The sequence below is a fragment of the Lissotriton helveticus genome, chromosome 5_1 (assembly GCF_964261635.1).
Source record: "Lissotriton helveticus chromosome 5_1, aLisHel1.1, whole genome shotgun sequence".
Lineage (NCBI taxonomy): Eukaryota > Metazoa > Chordata > Amphibia > Caudata > Salamandridae > Lissotriton > Lissotriton helveticus.
Window position 1 is genome coordinate 272,935,940 of NC_136065.1, and position 18,879 is coordinate 272,954,818.

The following is an 18,879-nucleotide window of genomic DNA, read 5'->3' on the forward strand; positions in this document are numbered from 1 at the left end:
ATGCTCTGTCAGTATTAACTCAAATTGGACGGCGGCATGATCGGACCACACCAGGGGTAGAAGATACAGGCTCGGTTGATTGGGTAACATACCATCCAAGGTATGTCCTGTCACATGGGTAGGACCAACTACCCGCTGCTTCAGGCTGGCGCTATGCATCAGATCATTCAAATCACTGTGTCAGGTTCGGCAAGTGCTTACAAATGAAAATTAAAATCTCCCATGATTGTATAGGCCTCTGAACAAAAGCCCTCACCCAGTACATTTCCAAGGGAGGCTATCAAGGAGGTTCTAGTTCCTGGTGGCCTGTACAATAAGCTTCCTTTGAAGGTGTGATGATGGGATAGACTGAGATTAAAAGACAAGGCTTCACATGTTTCTATTGGGATAGGCTGAAAAGCTGCCTTAATCGATCCATGGTAGATCACTGCCAAGCCTCCTCCTTCCCTAATAGGCCTATCTAAAGTATGGCATAAGAACCCTGGAGGAGTGTTCGTCACTTTATCTGGGCCAGATGAATCATCTGTCCAAGCCTCTGTAATGAAAGCCATTTTTCTATCCTTCTCCTTAATAAGCCTTGCGCACTCTTGGCTGTGTTTAACCAAGGACCTCGCGTTCAGCAATATGCATTTGAATACTTGAGTCTCACTGCCGACTAACCCTGTCCTCTTATCTTCTCTTGTGCGTATGGGCAGATCTAAAACCCTGGGTCAGGGGATTTTACAATTAGGACAGACTCCTGGGAGAGGTGCCGGTAATGCATCCACCGAGAGGCAGGTGCAGTCCCTGGCCCTGGCTGCCCCCTTTGGCTTTTACAGGGTAGATCTATCATAGTTATGAATGGGTGCCTTACTTGGCCTGTAACTACCAAGGGGTCCTGGCAGGGGCGTAACAAACGCCCCCGCAGCCCCCGCAGTGCGGGGGGGCCTCACTCTCTACAGTTACTGAAGGGGGCCCCAGGGGGCCCCGGTCCCTTCAGCTCTTCTGGGAGCTGTGAGAGAGGCTTGCGCTGAAGCAAGCCTCTCTCCCTCTGAGTCTGAAGCAGGTGCAGGCTGAGCCCCTCGCCCCCTCCCTCTGACTGACTGACAAGAGAAACAAAGTATCAATATACATTGTTTCTCTTAAGTCAGAGCCAGGCAGGCCCGGAAAGAGGGTGGGGTGGGGGCCCAGAGACAGCAGTCTCCACGGCTCCTGTGAGGCAGCACAGAGCCCGGCCCCCACTCTGGCACTCTCTCCTCTCATAAGCAAAGCCCACCCCACAAGAGAAGAGGAGGGACAGGGCCAAGGATGGGTGGGGGCCCCACCCCACAGGAGAAGAGGAGAGACAGGGCCAAGGATGGGGTGGGGGTCCCACCCCACCCCACAAGAGAAGAGAAGAAACAGGGCCAAAGATGGGGTGGGGGCCCCACCCCACAGGAGAAGAGGAGGGACAGGGCCAAGGATGGGGTGGGGGCCCCACCCCACAGGAGAAGAGGAGAGGCAGGGCCAAGGATGGGGTGGGGGCCCTGGGGGCCCCACCCCACAAGAGAAGAGAAGAAACAGGGCCAAAGATGGGGTGGGGGCCCCACCCCACTAGAGAAGAGGAGAGACAGGGCCAAGGATGGGGTGGGGGCCCCACCCCACAAGAGAAGAGGAGAGACAGGGCCAAGGATGGGGTGGGGGCCCCACCCCACAAGAGAAGAGAAGAGACAGGGACAAGGTTGGGGTGGGGCCCCAGAGAGCAGAAGGCAGCACATATCAGTGCTCGGGACCCGGACAAGGGTGGGAATGGGGGCCCACAGAGAGAGCAATCTCCAGGGCAAAGCTCACATGAGAAGGGACGAGGCAGCAAAATGGTGCCCTCAGGTAAGCACTCTTCTTTGAAGCACCATGTGGGCGTCTGCAGGGAGAGGGGAAGGGGGGCCGAGGAGGGTGCAAGGCAGGGGGGAATAAGGGTGCAAGGTAGAGAGGAGAAGGGTGCAAGGCAGTGGGGAGAAGGGTGCAAGGTAGAGAGGAGATGGGTGCAAGGCAGAGGGGGAGAAGGGTGCAAGGCAGAGGGGGAAAAGGGTGCAAGGCAGAGGGGAGAAGGGTGCAAGGTGGAGGGGAGAAGGGTGCAAGGTGGAGGGGAGAAGTGGCAAGGCAAAGGGGAGAAGGGGGCAAGGCAGAGGGGAGAAGGGTGCAAGGCAGAGGGGAGAAGGGTGCAAGGTAGAGAGGAGATGGGTGCAAGGCAGAGGGGGAGAAGGGTGCAAGGCAGAGGGGAAAAGGGTGCAAGGCAGAGGGGAGAAGGGTGCAAGGCAGAGGGGAGAAGGGTACAAGGTGGAGGGGAGACGTGGCAAGGCAGAGGGGAGAAGGGTGCAAGGCAGAGGGGAGAAGGGTGCAAGGTAGAGGGGAGAAGGGTGCAAGGCAGAGAGGAGAAGGGTGCAAGGCAGAGAGGAGAAGGGTGCAAGGCAGAGAGGAGAAGGGTGCAAGGTGGTGGGGAGAAGGGTGCAAGGTGGAGGGGAGAAGGGTGCAAGGCAGAGGGGAGAAGGGTACAAGGCAGAGGGGAGAAGGGTGCCAGGCAGAGGGGAGAAGGGTGCAAGGTAGAGAGTAGAAGGGTGCAAGGAAGACAGAAGGGTGCAAGGCAGAGGGGAGATGGGTGCAAGGCGGAGGGGAGAATGGTGCAAGGTGGTGGGGAGAAGGGTGCAAGGTGGAGGGGAGAAGGGTGCAAGGTAGAGGGGAGAAGGGTGCAAGGCAGAGGGGAGAAGGGTGCAAGGCAGAGGGGAGAATGGTGCAAGGTAGAAAAGGGTGCAAGGCGGAGGTGGACTAGGGTACAAGGGGAAGGAGAGAAGGGTGCAAGGGGGAGGGGGAGAAAGGTGCAAGAGGGAGGGCAAGAAGGGTGCAAGGCAGAGGGGAGAAGGGTGCAAGGGGGATGGGGATGAAGTTAAAAATGTGCCCCCCCTGGAAACATTTCTGCGGATGCCCATGTGAGGTAGAGTGGGAGAGAGTGGAGAGAGAGAGAGTAGAGAGAGAGAGCAGAGAGAGAGTGGAGAGAGAGAGTGGAGAGAAACAGTGGAGAGAAACAGTGGAGAGAGAGAGTGAGTGGAGAGAGGCAGTGGAGAGAGAGTAGACAGTGGAGAGAAGATGGAGATAGACAGTGGAGAGAGAGACAGTGGAGAGAGAGAGAATGGAGAGAGACAGTGGAGAGAGAGTAGACAGTGGAGAGAGAGTGGAGAGAGACAGTGGAGAGAGAGTGGAGAGAGCATGGCGAGACACTGGAGAGAGAGAGAGAGAGAGAGAGAGTGTGAAGAGAGAGACAGTGGAGAGAGAGCGGAGAGAGAGACCGTTGAGAGAGCGTGGAGAGAGAGAGAGTGGAGAGATTGGAGAGAGAGAGTGGCGAGAGAGAGAGAATAGAGAGAGGGTGGAGGGAGACAGTGGAGAGAGAGTGAGTGAAGAGAGAGAGAGAGTGGAGAGAGAGTAAAGAGAGGGTGAAGAGAGAGTAGAGAGAGTGGAGAGTGGAGAGAGAGTGGAGAGAGAGAGAGTAGAGAGGGAGTGGAGAGAGAGTAGAGAGAGAGAAGGGAGAGAGGGTGGAGAGGGAGAGATAGTGAGAGAGTGGAGAGAGAAAGGAGCTAGAGAAAGTGGAGAGAGAGACAGAGGAGAGACAGTGGATAGAGAGACAGTAGAGATAGAGTGGGCAGAGTTGAGAGAGAGAATGGAGAGAGCAAATGGAGAGAGTGTAGAGAGAGTAGAGACTGACTCACTGACTCAGAGACTAAATACTGACTGACCGAGAGACTGACTGACTGAGAAACTGACTGAGAGAGAGAGAGACTGGCTGACTGAGAGAGTGACTGACTGACTGACAGAGAGAGAGAGACTGATTGAGAGTGAGACTGGTTGACAGAGAGAGAGAGACTGACTGACTGAGACTGACTGAGGTAGAGAGAGACTGACTGAGAGAGAGACTGAGAGAGAGAGAGGCAGAGACTGATTGACTGTGAGAGAGACTGACAGAGAGAGACTGACTGAAAGAGAGACTGACTGAAAGAAAGACTGACGGAGAGAGAGAGACTGACTGAGTGAGAGAGTCTGACTGACAGAGACTGACTGACAGAGAGTGACTGACTGAGGTAGAGAGAGAATGACTGACTGAGAGAGACTGACTGACTGACTGGGAGAGAGAGAGAATGACTGGGAGAGAGAGAGTCTGACTGACAGAGAGAGATACTGACTGAGAGAGAGACTGACTGACAGAGAGAGAGACTGACTGCCAGAGGCTGAGAGAGAGAAAGAGACTGACAGACTGACAGAGAAAGAGAGACTGACCAACAGAGAGAGAGAGAGAGAGAGAGACTGACTGACAGAGAGAGACCCACAGAGAGAGACTGACAGAGAGAGACTAACAGAGAGAGAGATTGACTGACTGAGAGGGTCACTGACTGACAGAGAGAAGAGAGACTGACTGAGAGAGAATGACTGACTGAGAGAGACTGACAGAGGGAGAGAAAGACTGTCTGGAAGACTGACTGACAGAGAGAGAGAGAGAGACTGAGAGAGAGAGCCTGACAGAGACTGACAGTGAGAGGGACTGACAGGGAGAGGGACTGACTGACTAAGAGAGAGACTAACTGACTAAGAGAGAGACTGACTGACAGACTGAGAGAGAGAGAGAGAGAGAGAGAGAGAGACTGACTGACTGACTGACTGACTAAGAGAGACTGAATGACCGAGAGAGATAGACTGACTGACTGAAAGAGAGATACTGACTGACAGAGAGAGAGAGAGACTGTGATGGAATTGGGGTCAAAGTATGAAGCTATGCAATGCCTCTTGCTATTGTCTAATAAAAATGTATTATCAAAATGTGCTCTTTGTGGTTACATCTGCTTTTGAAATACTGCATTGAAGCATTGTCCAATGTTTTAAAATGGAAATGAGAAGGAGCAGTGGATGCACTGTTGTCAAAACTGAACGATGAGTGGGCCCGATGTTGTATATCATGACAGGAGTCTGCACCAGGAAACCCACCTAAAATTGGACAAACTTCCCCGGCCTACTGATGGCAGGGACCCTGTAATGAATGGACTACCACCTATGATAGCCTGCTGGCAGACTAAGCCCAACCTTTGACTCCACCATCCAGTGTTACTTATAATGGCTGGATTGGTACCAGTGGCATAACAATCGCCCCGCATCCCCTGCAGTACGGTGGGTCGCTGGCCTGAGAGCTCTAGACTGGCACGAAGAATGGGAGGGGGGCCCCCTCCATGTAGTTTGCAGGGGGGCCCCCTCATGTTTCGTTACGCCACTGGGTCCTGGTGCTGAGCACGGGCCAAGTGCGGTTGGGCACAGATGGGCTTGCCTTAGGCACGTAAAAACATAAAAGGCTGCACAGAATAAAACATGACAGGGGTGTGAGTTAAGATGGGCATTGTGTCCTGCACACCATAACTGGCAAATTTCAGCACTTTTTTGATTTTGCGTTAACTGAACCGTAACTAATCTTTAACTATGTTTTGTTTAGTGTTAATTTATGAGTTTTATACAATTGTAATAGTCCAATGTCCTAAACAGTATCGATGAAACCATAATCAACTCACTGCATAGGGATGGTACAATATATTTTAAATAGCAATTACATTTCAGCTTCTGCATACAACTTTTTCAGACATCACAATTAATGAATCTCCTAACATAGAGTCCACGTTATACATTTTCAGAAAGCCAGACTTTACCTTTTGCTGTTCTTGCCGGATTGTAGTTTTACAGAATTAACTTCTTTCTATCTGTCAGGGCCATCTTGCACCACAACTATGTACCTTGTGTGGTCTTTCCACCTCTTTCATTCAGTAAAATATAGTTTATTTGTATGTAGAGAGATTTCAGAAACAGCTGGATTGTTTGCACTTTCTCAATCCAAAGCTCATTCACAACCGGGCATACCATGAGAAGAACATACAATGATCCTTTAGCAGTTTTACGTTTCTAATATTTATCATCTTCAAATTACACATTTATAAAAGAATCCAGTAATTCATAAAACACAGATCATTTGTTTCATAAGAGGACATGTTTAAATTTATTCTGGGGATGTCTCACAAGATTCTAACCAGAGGAGATCAGATTTCCAATACTATTTCCTCCTGCAAGTGGGCTTTACATCTCTCAAACATCTGCCACTTATCCTGGAGGATAGATGTATATAAAGTAGATGCTAGATTATTCTGTCACATCTGAATAAATGTCATCCAATAAACTCGTTCTAATTGCAGTGCTAGTTCCACACAAAGAATGAAAGCTCTAATGCTTTCTTCAAAGCATTATAGTCAACCACTTACAAATTCCAGCAGGAAATGGAGTTCAAGGGAAATAAGGTTACAATAAACAACTTCAGCCATGTCTTCATGACTCTGTTAGTGTAGCTTCTGTAAGTCACATTACCTCCCCCAGGGAACTGCTCATTATCACAAACATGACATCACCTACCACTCATGAATTAGACCATCAATAAAATTCCTAGTGACGACTTTAAGTGACTTTCTACGAAATCACTGACATTAACACTGTTTAACAATGAGGCAATTGTCTAGAGACTGGCTGAAGATATTAATAAGCAGGAAGTGACACACTGTGCCAATCATAGACTGTCAGGCCAAACAGTGACACAGACACAAGTAATTTATGTAAAGAACAGACACAGGGAGTTGGCTTAAAACAGATTAGATAGTATCACTGAGAACAGATCTGAACAGCATTTAAGGACACTAAATCACAGAGATGCAAATGGATTCTAAACATAGCAGTCACTCCTTGAAAGGGTAGTTGAACAGAGGAGAACAATCTGTAACAAATGGGAGCTCAACAGAAAGGACATAGACACTGAGCAGTGGACATGAGAGCATGATTGGCAATCATAGGCATATCCAAGGCGCAAATGGTAGCTTCACAAATACAAAATTGGAGGTGTAACACAACTTTCATAATACTGCAATACAAACAGTGATGTTGAGATTGTTATGGTAACAAGACCTTGATTTGGGCTCTTTTATTTTTCTCCAGTCACCTAAATGATTAGCAGAGGACTGGTTAGATCCCAAGTGCAGAAATATGGCCGCAGGGTACGTGGAAGAGGGTAGCGAGGAAAGCAAAATAACAGAGTTCTCTGCTCTAGATTATAAAATGCAACTCTTCCCGCTTCAATGTCCAGGAAAATTCCCACTGTCCTGAGAGGCATGGATGGACTGAGAGGGGTCTGTGATGGGGAAGTGTATGAGATGTATATGTCTTCACTCTTTCGGCCCACTGCCCAGTATCCTCTATAAGGTGCCACTGTGATGTCCCCTCTCCTGTTTGCAGTCTCATCACAAACTCCAAGTTTCCATTCCTTTGCATCCCCCACCTGGACTTCCCAATAGTGTTTGCCAGAGGTGAGCCTCTCACGCCCCAGGACACAGGGCCACTCATCGTATCTATCAGGCGTGTCTTCAACATCTGTTTCAATTTGGGCAATTGCACCTTTTAAATCCTCCGATACATTAATCCAGCGGGAAGCAGTGCTAGAATCCAGAAAAACAACCCCTGCAACAAAGGAACACATTAAATTAGATTTAAATGCAAGTGTTTTATTACATAACAAAGAATACCTAATCTACCACATCAATTGAAAGTTTCATAGGCATCACCACCCCTGACTCTCTTTCCCTGTGCGCAAAACTGATTTCACAACTACTTCATTTACATCTGGCTTCCAGTTATTTGCTCTTTTTCACCATAGCTTTTATCATCATCTTAACTGTCCAGGTAGCAGGTCTCTGCTCAGTCTTTGCTTGATTTCTGTCCTCCCCCGGTTCTGATTTCAACCCATTCTTCAAGATTTTGATCCCAGAGCTTGACTCTTGTCCACATCTATCTCATTTAGACCAACCCCATAAATCTCCATTACAGCCTTGCCAGCTGTCTACTTCCTAGACTAACAGACTCATACTGAGCTGGGAGGTAATGGGAACATCCGCCAAAAATGAACTAATACCTGAACAGCCCACCTGCTGGTTGCCTTGCCTTGTTTATAGGGGTAAATGCTTTGTTCTAATGGTTGAGCCTTGGCCAACTTGGCCAACTTGGCTTCCTGAGTCCCTTTCCCACTGGCAGGCCACCAAACAACTGCTGGTATGATAACAAAAGAAAACCACTCCAGGTAGGATGGGCCTTCTGCTGCTTTTATTCCTCACCTGGTCCGGCGATTTCCTGCATGACAGTGCCAGGCAGGAAAAAAGAGTACAATGTCCCAGACACACTGGGTGAAAATTCTGAAAGTGTCAAAGATATTGATTTTTGTTAAGAAAGATGTTGTGCCCAGCATTGCAAGTCGAACAGAGGCTACATTGCAGTTACCGACCAGAGGCTTTTGGAATTGTGGAACAGGTCAATGGGACTTTGAAATCCAACTAGGCTAAAGTGTGTGCCTCGACATCTCTGAAATGGCCTGATGCTTTGCCTCTTGTGTTGATGAGTCTACGCAGTACTCCAAGTAGGAGAACAGGATTGTCTCCCCATGAAATAATCATGGGCAGAGCCATAAAACTGCCAGCTGTGCCTAAAAATGCACTTGTGAATATTACAGATGACACAATGCTTGGACCTATATGTACGAAATTTCCATTTTGCGCTTCCCAAATAGCGAATCCATAGAAATCGCTATTTGGGAATCGCAAAGCGTAAATAATAATTAGCGATTACCTAATAACGATTCTGACGGAATCGCAATTGCTAATAAGAAATTGCAAATTAGGGATTCTCTAAATTACAATTTCCTAATGGGAACTTGCACACACTACACATATGGGCCCTACTTTTCACATTACATAAAGGCGCACAGGAAACCCTTGCATGGAGCCTTACATCCAGATACATGCATACACTGAGACCAAGTTCACATATACACAAATGCACAATTTCACAGTGTTCACTTATATAAATGCACAAATGGATTCATACTTACATAGAGGAACAAAAATTTACATTTCCAGAGATACACACACCGCACAGATACACATGTGAATGTACACACGTGCAAACCTACACACCGATAAATGAAAGCATACTGATTTTGTTTTTGTAGCATTAGCACTTTTACCCACGACACATCACTTGAGGCATTACACAATATACAAATACAAAAGTTACTAGCAAGATTAAGAAAAGGGTGGCAGCAAACACAAAAGGGTCACCGCAAACACAATGTATGCAGACTATGCACCAGAACCTATGTGTGCTACATGGTGAACCAATCTCATGGTGCACTCCACTGCACTACAGTGAGTATCCTTGTGGAGGAGAGATGGTGCACATCTTGTGCATTATTGTGTATACACACACACCCACATACACACCCGCACACACACACATAGGTTTTTATAAAATGAAGCAGTACATCCATACAACCACAAAGAACATAGATAGAAAGCACATAAGCACACATAGAACACGTGTAAATACTTGTACACACACGAAGAGACATATAAAAAACAAATTAGTATGCCACTCAGATAGACACATATAGTACAGTTGCTCATTTGTTCCACTGAACGAGCACGACCCAGCAGACCCCGAGCACTGGGGGTTAAATCCACACAAGTAACATTGCCTATCTCTCATTAGTAGTACAACTAGTATACTGATCTAACATTTGTAGTATGTTAGTACATATACTTAACACCCATAAACTTTTAAAAACACTTACACTCTCTTGATGATGTTATCAGTAACATCATCAGTGATGTAATTTGAGATGTCATTGACCATATCATGAGTGCTGTAATATGTGAAGTCATAAGCAGTGCATTGCGGGGATGTAAGTTATAGTTAGCTCAGGTAGCTCAGGTAACTATAACTGCTGAATTTCTATGGTTGTGTACAAGTGAAATCTGAGCCGATCTTTAAGGTCCCTGCAAGCTTTGTTCTTTTCAGTGAATTTCTAAGGTTTTTTCAATTCTATTTCCTAACTATAACATTCCTGTAACCTTTGGTTTTTTCCAGAGAATTTATTGAGTTTTTCAAATTCTATTTCCAAACTATAATGTCCCTCTAACCTTTGTTTTTTTAAGTGAATTTCTATGGTTTTTTAACTGGTAGTCAAACTTGCAGAGTGGTGGAGAAAGGGGGCGGGGCTTCGAGCAGCTCTCAGGACTCCCGTTGTGTGGGATTTACTGGAGGTAACAAAACAGGTTTTTGACCCCCAATGACCCTCAGCAACCAAGAAGACATTTCCCACCTATCAGAATTGCGCCAGGAGGCGCATCTGCAGAGTAGTGGAGAAAGGGGGAGGGGCCTCAGACCAGTTCTCAGCAATCACTGTGTGTGGGACATATTGGAGATAACAGGACGGGTTCTAGGCCCCAAGGACCCTCAGCATCCAAGGGGACTTTATCCCCTAACCAGCAGTGCGCCAGGAGATGCGTTTGCAGAGAGGTGGAGAAAGGGGGCAGGGCCTCTGAAGATGTCTCAACAATTCCGCTGTGTGGGGCTTACTAGAAGTAACAGGAGGGCTTGTTGGTCCTCAAGAGCTCTCTGAAGCCCAAGGGACTTCACCCCCCTACAAGTAGTGCATCAGGAGGGGCATTTGCAGAGTGGAGGTGAAAGTAGGTGGGGACTTCGTGACATGCCAGGTTTATTTTTAATTGTTATTAGGACAAGGGAGCTGCATGGCCCCCCTTTCCTGGGCCAATTTCAGCCCTGTGGACCCCGTACCCCGGGGGCCTGCCTTTTTATTTTTTATTCTCACTCACTCTTATTACACTCACCACTGATGGGGACCGCGGGGTGCCTCAGGGCCAACGTGGTCACTGCCGGCTCTCCGCCTCCTGCAGGGGCTGGCATTGCTTTTACAGAGAAGGAGCCGCTGAACATGCAGCTTCCCCTCTGTGAAACAATTGTGCTCTGCTTCCAGCAAGCAGGAGCATTTTTAACAGTCTAGCTTGCTGGAAGCAGAGTATTTGCAATGGCTTGGTGTGAGCGGTAAAGCTCCTGTCAAACCATAGCAAACAGCTATGTCCCGGGGTGATCATCCCCGGACATAGCAGGAGCCAGCCCTGGGGGGTGATGGTCCCCTGGGCCATTATTGGCTCCAAGAGGGGGGCCCCAGGGAAGTAGTGGTCCCCAGGGCACGGGGGGTTGCTGAGGCCCCCCGACTACAATGTATTTATGGCCCCTAGGAGATGGTGGTCCCGGGGCAATAATAAGCCCCAGGAGGAGGGGCCTGTGCGCCCCCTCTCCCATATTATCAGAATGCCACCAGGTCATGGCCCAGCAGGTGTCCGATAACTAATGAGGCGCATACGTCTGCACTTTGATTTTTTTTACAAATTCAGCAGGATCTGCAGATCCTGCCAAAAATGTTAAAGAATGCTTTCGGGCTGTGCAAGGTCCCTGCCCAAGAGGTCTAGGGCGTCAGGGTATATCCCCCTTTTCTTTCTTTTTTATGTTTTTTCTGAGACTCGGCTCGAGCCGAGACCCAAGATGACTATCAACACTTCCTGGTTTGAAGTGTTGCCAGCCAATCAGATTGCAGCACAAGATCGAGAGCGGTCGTGGATGCTTTGCTTCCTTTTGTATACAAATTTGGATTTTGGTGAATATCTCTAAAACTACTAAACAGATTTACACCAAATAACAAAAAGGTACTTTCCTTGACCAACATCTACCTATCTGCCAAATTTGGTGTAATTCCATTCAGCAGTTTGGGCTGTAGCTGTGTCTAGAGGTTTCAATGGGAATTAACAAGTGAAAACGTGTTTTGGGACTCCCCTTTTTTTAGGCCCCCTCATGACGGATCACTATGAAACTTTCAGAATCTATGACATAATATCGAAACACACATTATCGTAGTACAAAATTATCGACACAAAAATATCGACATCAAATATATCGTCATCCTATACTTATTTAATCACATACACAAATATCGAAATTAAAATATCGCAATACATAAACATCGATATCAATTATATCGACCCCATATATATCGCAATATTTAAATATCGATAAATAAAATTTATAACCAGTACGTTAAAAATATCGAGAGTAAAAATATCGACTACAATAATATCGTTATTTAAGCAATATCGAACAATTTTATTATTATTCTATAACACTTGTAAACATTAAAAAAATACTATTAGCACTACAATTCACATTTTACAACCAATTAAAAATACATAAATTTTCACATTTAAAAATTAATGATTTACACATGTATCAATTATTTATTTTACATATTATATAAAGGTATGTATGCTCAACATTAATTAGCGTTTACCATATATGGTAATTAATTACACCAACAGTTTTTCAAAAATACAAACCAACGAATCAAAACAGTACAAACAAACTCACCAACAGCTAACTAATTACTAAGTCCAAAACACTATATAAACAATTACATCCAACAAACAAATTACCTGAGAAAAGTAGAAGACAGAAAAGAATACTGTGGATACATTTGACGACGCCTACAAGAAAACTAAGATTCAACCTACCATTAAGAGGATTGAAAGTAAGTAACAAAATGTAACTAAATTAAAGTAACTGCTAAAATTACACATGTAGTAAAAAGGACAAATTACTCATACATATGTATTGTATATTATCTCCTACCACTACAGAAAACTTCACTACTAAAGAACAGAAAAAACTAAGAAGAAAACTACGAAACTACTAACAAAGTAATTTTTTTTTTTTCTCGAACAACATTAAATAATTTAAGCTTTAACCTTAAAACAGCAAACAGACCTGCTTCCAAATTTTTTTTAAAAAAAATGGATTTAAATGATTATTATTTTTTTTACAGATAAAGACATCAAAGAAAATACAGGCCACAACTGAAAATTGAACAGATTGCCTTACACCTACAACAGCATTAAAACTCTGCATAACAAGCAACTAATACAAAGTAAGTCAATTAAATGATGTGACAAACAGTAACTCCTAAAGAATAAAAAATTGCTAACATATAGTAATAATTTATGCATATATCCTTCTTTTTTTCTAGCACCATTACAACATCCACTAACAACAAATATCAAAGAACAGAATTCAACAAACAAAGATACAACTACCAAAGTAAGTATATCCAAACACTTTTCAAAAAGATAAAATAAGAAAAAGCTTTAACTTATAGCAAAACATGTAAAAGCTACCCAAAATAATATAACTGAACAATTAACACAAATAAATTTTATTTTCAAGGAAAGAAACACCAGAAAAGACAGACCACAAGGAAAAGAGTAAAGAACATCAAAATCACAGACTAAACTTCAACCAAAGGTAAGCATGCACAATATAAATATTTTTAATTCCCACTTAAAATACATATAACTATAACTATAATAACTATACCATATATTTCTAATAGATTTACAAAGGAGAAAATGACAGAAGGAGCTGAATTTGTTACCAGTCAAAAAGGGAAACTATTACTCTGCTACATGGGTTATACTTATACCCAAGAGAAACAATTTGGGATGAAAGTAAATTGGAAATGTTGCAAATATTACTCTAACAAATGTTATGGAAGAGCAACAACTAGAGAAGCAACTGTCCTTTACACCAGGGAACACAACCACCCTCCAAATATAACAGAAATAGAAGTCAGAACAGCATTAGAAAACATTAAAGAAGCTAGTACATGTTCCCAAAAACCTACAAGCCTAATTTTAAAAGAACAAATTCCAAAAATCCCAAAAACTGCCACTACCCAAATGCCTAATATAATTTCTCTCAAAAGAACAATATCACGTACCAAAAAAGCAACTACTACTACCACTCCACCTCCTAAAACATATAGTGATATCAATTTAACTCATGACCAAACTATAACTTTAAACAAAATACCTTTTATAATTTACGACAATAAAAACAATGAGAAAAGAATAATAATCTTTGGTACTGCTATAAATTTAATAAAACTCCAACAATGCCAATTTTGGATGATGGACGGTACTTTTAACATCTGTCCCAGACCTTTCTACCAACTTTACACAATACATGGCTTATATCAAAACTGTAACATACCTCTACTATATGCACTGCTTCCAAATAAAACTAATTCAACATATATGGATGTATTAAACATTATCAAACAAAAAACAAATGACTATTCCCCTGAAAAAATTATACTGGATTTTGAACAAGCAATGCTCTCAGCTATTTTAAAAATACACCCCCATACCTGTATCCAAGGCTGCTATTATCATTTTAATCAGTGTCTTTGGAGGCATTTACAAAAAACTACTCTAAGCATAGAATATGCTACAAGCTCATCTTTTGCATATCAAATAAAAAAACTGATAGCACTCGCTTACGTCCCTGAAACAGATGTGGCCGAACACTACAACCTTTTAATAGACAGCCAATTTTACAAACAAAATGAAGCAAAGTTAACTCCTCTCTTAGACTACTTTGAGGACACTTGGATAGGTAGACTCCATAGATCTGGCCACAGGAGAAATCCTAAATTCTTAATACCCTGGTGGAATGTTTACAGAAGCACCTTAAATGGAGAATCTAAAACAAACAACGCAGTTGAAGGTTGGCACAATGCCTTCCTCCAATCAACAGGCCGAACTAAACCAACATTACAAAAATTCATTACATGCCTCCAAAAAGAGCAAAGTTATCAGGAATTCAGAATGGAGCAATCCATTACTGAACTAACTCCAAAAACATCCAAACAAACAAAACAAATGCACAAATACCTAGAGCAACAAGTAAAGCTGTACCCTAGCACAACAGGCATGGAATACCTCAATATAATAGCCAAAACACTACTGTAAACTACTCTAAGCCACAAACAATCTCAATAGAAAAATGTTCTAATACAATAATATTACATTCATATAATTTATCTCGAAAATAATTAATGTATGTAATATATATTATATAATTAAATATATATAGCGATACTTAGCAGGCAATTGGAAGTTTGCTAGAAGATTTAAGAGGCACACGCGGAGTCTGATTTCAAAGCAAAAATGCTTTATTCGGTGCTTGAGTGCCCTCTCCCCTCCATTTCGACAAACGCGTTTCGCCTTCGCGGCTTTTTCAATGTCGATTGCCCCACAGTGTGTCATGGTTTATAAACCCACCCTTCAATTTCATGGTCATGAAAACAAATGACGTACATATATTCTACCTACTTTACATTCGCAAAGCGGTGGCCATGTTACTGTGGGTGAAAAAATACTGTTATTTTGTGATAAAATTACACAAATAATGTAAAAGTGCAAGTGCATAAACAATAATGATGTAATATCAAGTTAAAAAGGAGTCAGCATCCACTCCTACCATTAATTCATGATGTACAGGTCTGTTAATGAACATTATACAATTAATATATTTCACTTAATTAGATGACCTGTATTCCACACAAGATCTTAAGTAGATGCCATAACTGTGAAGAGGGGGAAAAAAAGGTTCCAGAATTCATGGGAACATAAATAACCCTCACACAATCATGTGATACTATCTACTCAGATAACAGAATTGAGCCCTGTATGGGCATGAGGCTCCCCACAAAATGCTTATGGTTATGTCCAATTGTTCATTCAGTTATTCTGGGGTGGCCCTTATATCCCAGATCAATTAGGGAAATTGACTTTGAGGAAAAAGACAATTGAAATGCTAGATATACATATCAGTTCATGCTGGACCAAATTCCTATGTATAACATACTGATTATGTAGAACAACATTTCAAAATCCACAATTTCATGCTAGATTAATATTAATACAAGTCAAATCAAGCAGTCATTGATGACCTCAAAAGTTTGGCCGATAAAAACCAGAAAAAGATCGATCACTTTAACATTCCGAGGAAATATTGGGAAGCTCTACAAACCTTGAAAAATGACAAAACCATAGAAATAAAACCTTCGGATAAAGGTGGCAACATGGTGATCTTTAGCAAAGAGCAGTATCAAAGAGAAGCGATGAGACAACTAGAAGACATGGAATGTTACACTAAAATCCAACGTGGTGTTTATGTGGAAAGTATTATGCAATACCACCGACTACTAGGTCAATGGAAAGAAGAAGGCATGCTGAATCACGATGAACATCTCTTCCTACTTTGTGAAGAACCAACGCTGCCTACATTCTACCACTTGCCCAAAGTCCATAAACACTACAGTAACCCTCCTGGAAGACCAATAGTTGCTTCTAACAACAGTCTTTTAGAGAATACTGCAATTTATGTAGACTCTTTTTTATCTCCTTTTGTGAAGAACTTACCATCCTATATACAGGATACACAGGATTTCCTAAAACATGTAGAGGGAATCTGTTGGGAAGATAATCTGTTGCTGATAACACTAGATATCACTAGTTTATACACCTGCATCTGTCATGCGGATGGTCTGAAGGCAACCAGATGGTTTTTGGGCCAGAAGCATCCCAAGTTTGCACAACACAATAACATGCTCATACAGATGGTAACCTATTGTCTAAATAATAACATCTTTATCTTTGATGGACAACTGTACCTACAAAAACGGGGTACAGCGATGGGAACGTGCTTCGCCCCCAGCTACGCGAATCTTTTCGTAGGCTGGTGGGAGAAGCACGTGGCCTGGGGAGATCATAATGACCATTGGCTAGAGAACATAGTACTTTGGACAAGGTACATTGATGATCTTTTTATTATTTGGAGAGGCGACCGCTCCTCGGCTGAGGAGTATGTTGCCACTCTGAATAATAATGACCTCAATTTAAGGTTTACAGGAAACATCAGTGATACCACAGTCAATTATTTAGATCTCCAGGTATATATTGAAGATAACGTCCTAGCCACTCGCCTCTTCAGGAAACCCACGGCGGGGAATGCAGTACTACACGCCGATAGCCACCACCCAAGTAGCCTCATTAAGAGCATACCGTATGGTGAGCTTTTGCGCCTTAAGCGCAATTGCTCCACTAATGAAAGTTATGATACGGCAAAAAAACAGGCTATACAACGTTTCACAAACAGGGGTTACAAGAGAGGACATTTGCAAAGTGCAGAACTCAAAGTACAACAAATTGAAAGAAGAACTTTACTGTCCTCAACAAGTAAAAAATAAAACAAAACAGGAGGACAATATTGTACGTATGATCACTACATACAATGAGAAATCTGCACAAATTGTCCAAATCTTCAGAAAGAATTGGCACATTCTTCAGACTGACTCTGTCCTGAAGAAGCATATACCAGACCGCCCTCCTATCACCTATAAAAGATGCTTATCAATTGGCGACCATCTCATACATAGTCATTTCACCAAACCCTCAGCCACCAAAAACAAACTGGGAATACATGGCTTTTTTCCTTGCAAGAAATGCAAGGCTTGTAAATTTAGCAAGAAAGTGACACAGTTTGAAGGTGCTCCAGGAACCAATAGGCCCATGAAAACGATCAACAAGTTTTACAATTGTAATTCCGAATATACGGTTTATTGTCTCATCTGTCCCTGTAAAAAGAGATACATTGGTAGCACCAAAAATCCTACCAAGAAACGCATATTAGAACACATGCGGGCTATCTCTAATAAAGACCCCACCTACCCCGTTGCAAGACACTTTGAATTATATCATCAGAGCAATAGGGACCTACTGCAGTTTTATTGCATTGACGGAGTGGAAAAACATGAGAGAGGGGGAGACAGACTGAAAAAACTTAGAGCCAAAGAGTCCCGCTACATAATAGAACTCCAAAGCATGAGCCCGGCTGGACTCAATAATGATGAAGAGCTTTGGGCACACCTAGACTAGTGGACTTTCGTAAAATGCATTTCGTTGATTTGACTTGTATTAATATTAATCTAGCATGAAATTGTGGATTTTGAAATGTTGTTCTACATAATCAGTATGTTATACATAGGAATTTGGTCCAGCATGAACTGATATGTATATCTAGCATTTCAATTGTCTTTTTCCTCAAAGTCAATTTCCCTAATTGATCTGGGATATAAGGGCCACCCCAGAATAACTGAACGAACAATTGGACATAACCATAAGCATTTTGTGGGGAGCCTCATGCCCATACAGGGCTCAATTCTGTTATCTGAGTAGATAGTATCACATGATTGTGTGAGGGTTATTTATGTTCCCATGAATTCTGGAACCTTTTTTTCCCCCTCTTCACAGTTATGGCATCTACTTAAGATCTTGTGTGGAATACAGGTCATCTAATTAAGTGAAATATATTAATTGTATAATGTTCATTAACAGACCTGTACATCATGAATTAATGGTAGGAGTGGATGCTGACTCCTTTTTAACTTGATATTACATCATTATTGTTTATGCACTTGCACTTTTACATTATTTGTGTAATTTTATCACAAAATAACAGTATTTTTTCACCCACAGTAACATGGCCACCGCTTTGCGAATGTAAAGTAGGTAGAATATATGTACGTCATTTGTTTTCATGACCATGAAATTGAAGGGTGGGTTTATAAACCATGACACACTGTGGGGCAATCGACATTGAAAAAGCCGCGAAGGCGAAACGCGTCTGTCGAAATGGAGGGGAGAGGGCACTCAAGCAACGAATAAAGCATTTTTGCTTTGAAATCAGACTCCGCGTGTGCCTCTTAAATCTTCTAGCAAACTTCCAATTGCCTGCTAAGTATCGCTATACTGAACGTCTCACCAACGCCAGAGAGTGCACCCAGAAGAACGGAGCGACGGCGGTGAAGTCCTGTTCCAGAAATTAAATATATATACACACATTAATTATGTTTGAAATAAATAAAACTAAACAATATTCATTAAAACATTACCCACCCACAATTAATATAATGTAAAAAAACTTACCAAAGATATTCCAAATGATGTAGAATCCATTCCCACCAAAATAATCCAGTTTCGAATACCAGTTACCCAAAAAAAA

The 18,879-nt window shown here is 43.0% G+C and overlaps 1 protein-coding gene across 1 annotated transcript in view; it reads right to left on the reverse strand.

The window, feature by feature from the left end:
• Positions 1-6,110: 6,110 nt before the first annotated feature.
• Positions 6,111-18,879, reverse strand: part of LOC144753103 (zinc finger protein RFP-like) — a 136,578-nt gene continuing 123,809 nt past the window's right edge. The window contains exon 9 of the mRNA XM_078640892.1: positions 6,111-7,533. Coding sequence (XP_078497018.1) covers positions 7,019-7,533 — 515 coding nt within the window. The 3' untranslated portion in view covers positions 6,111-7,018. The remainder of the gene's footprint in view (positions 7,534-18,879) is intronic.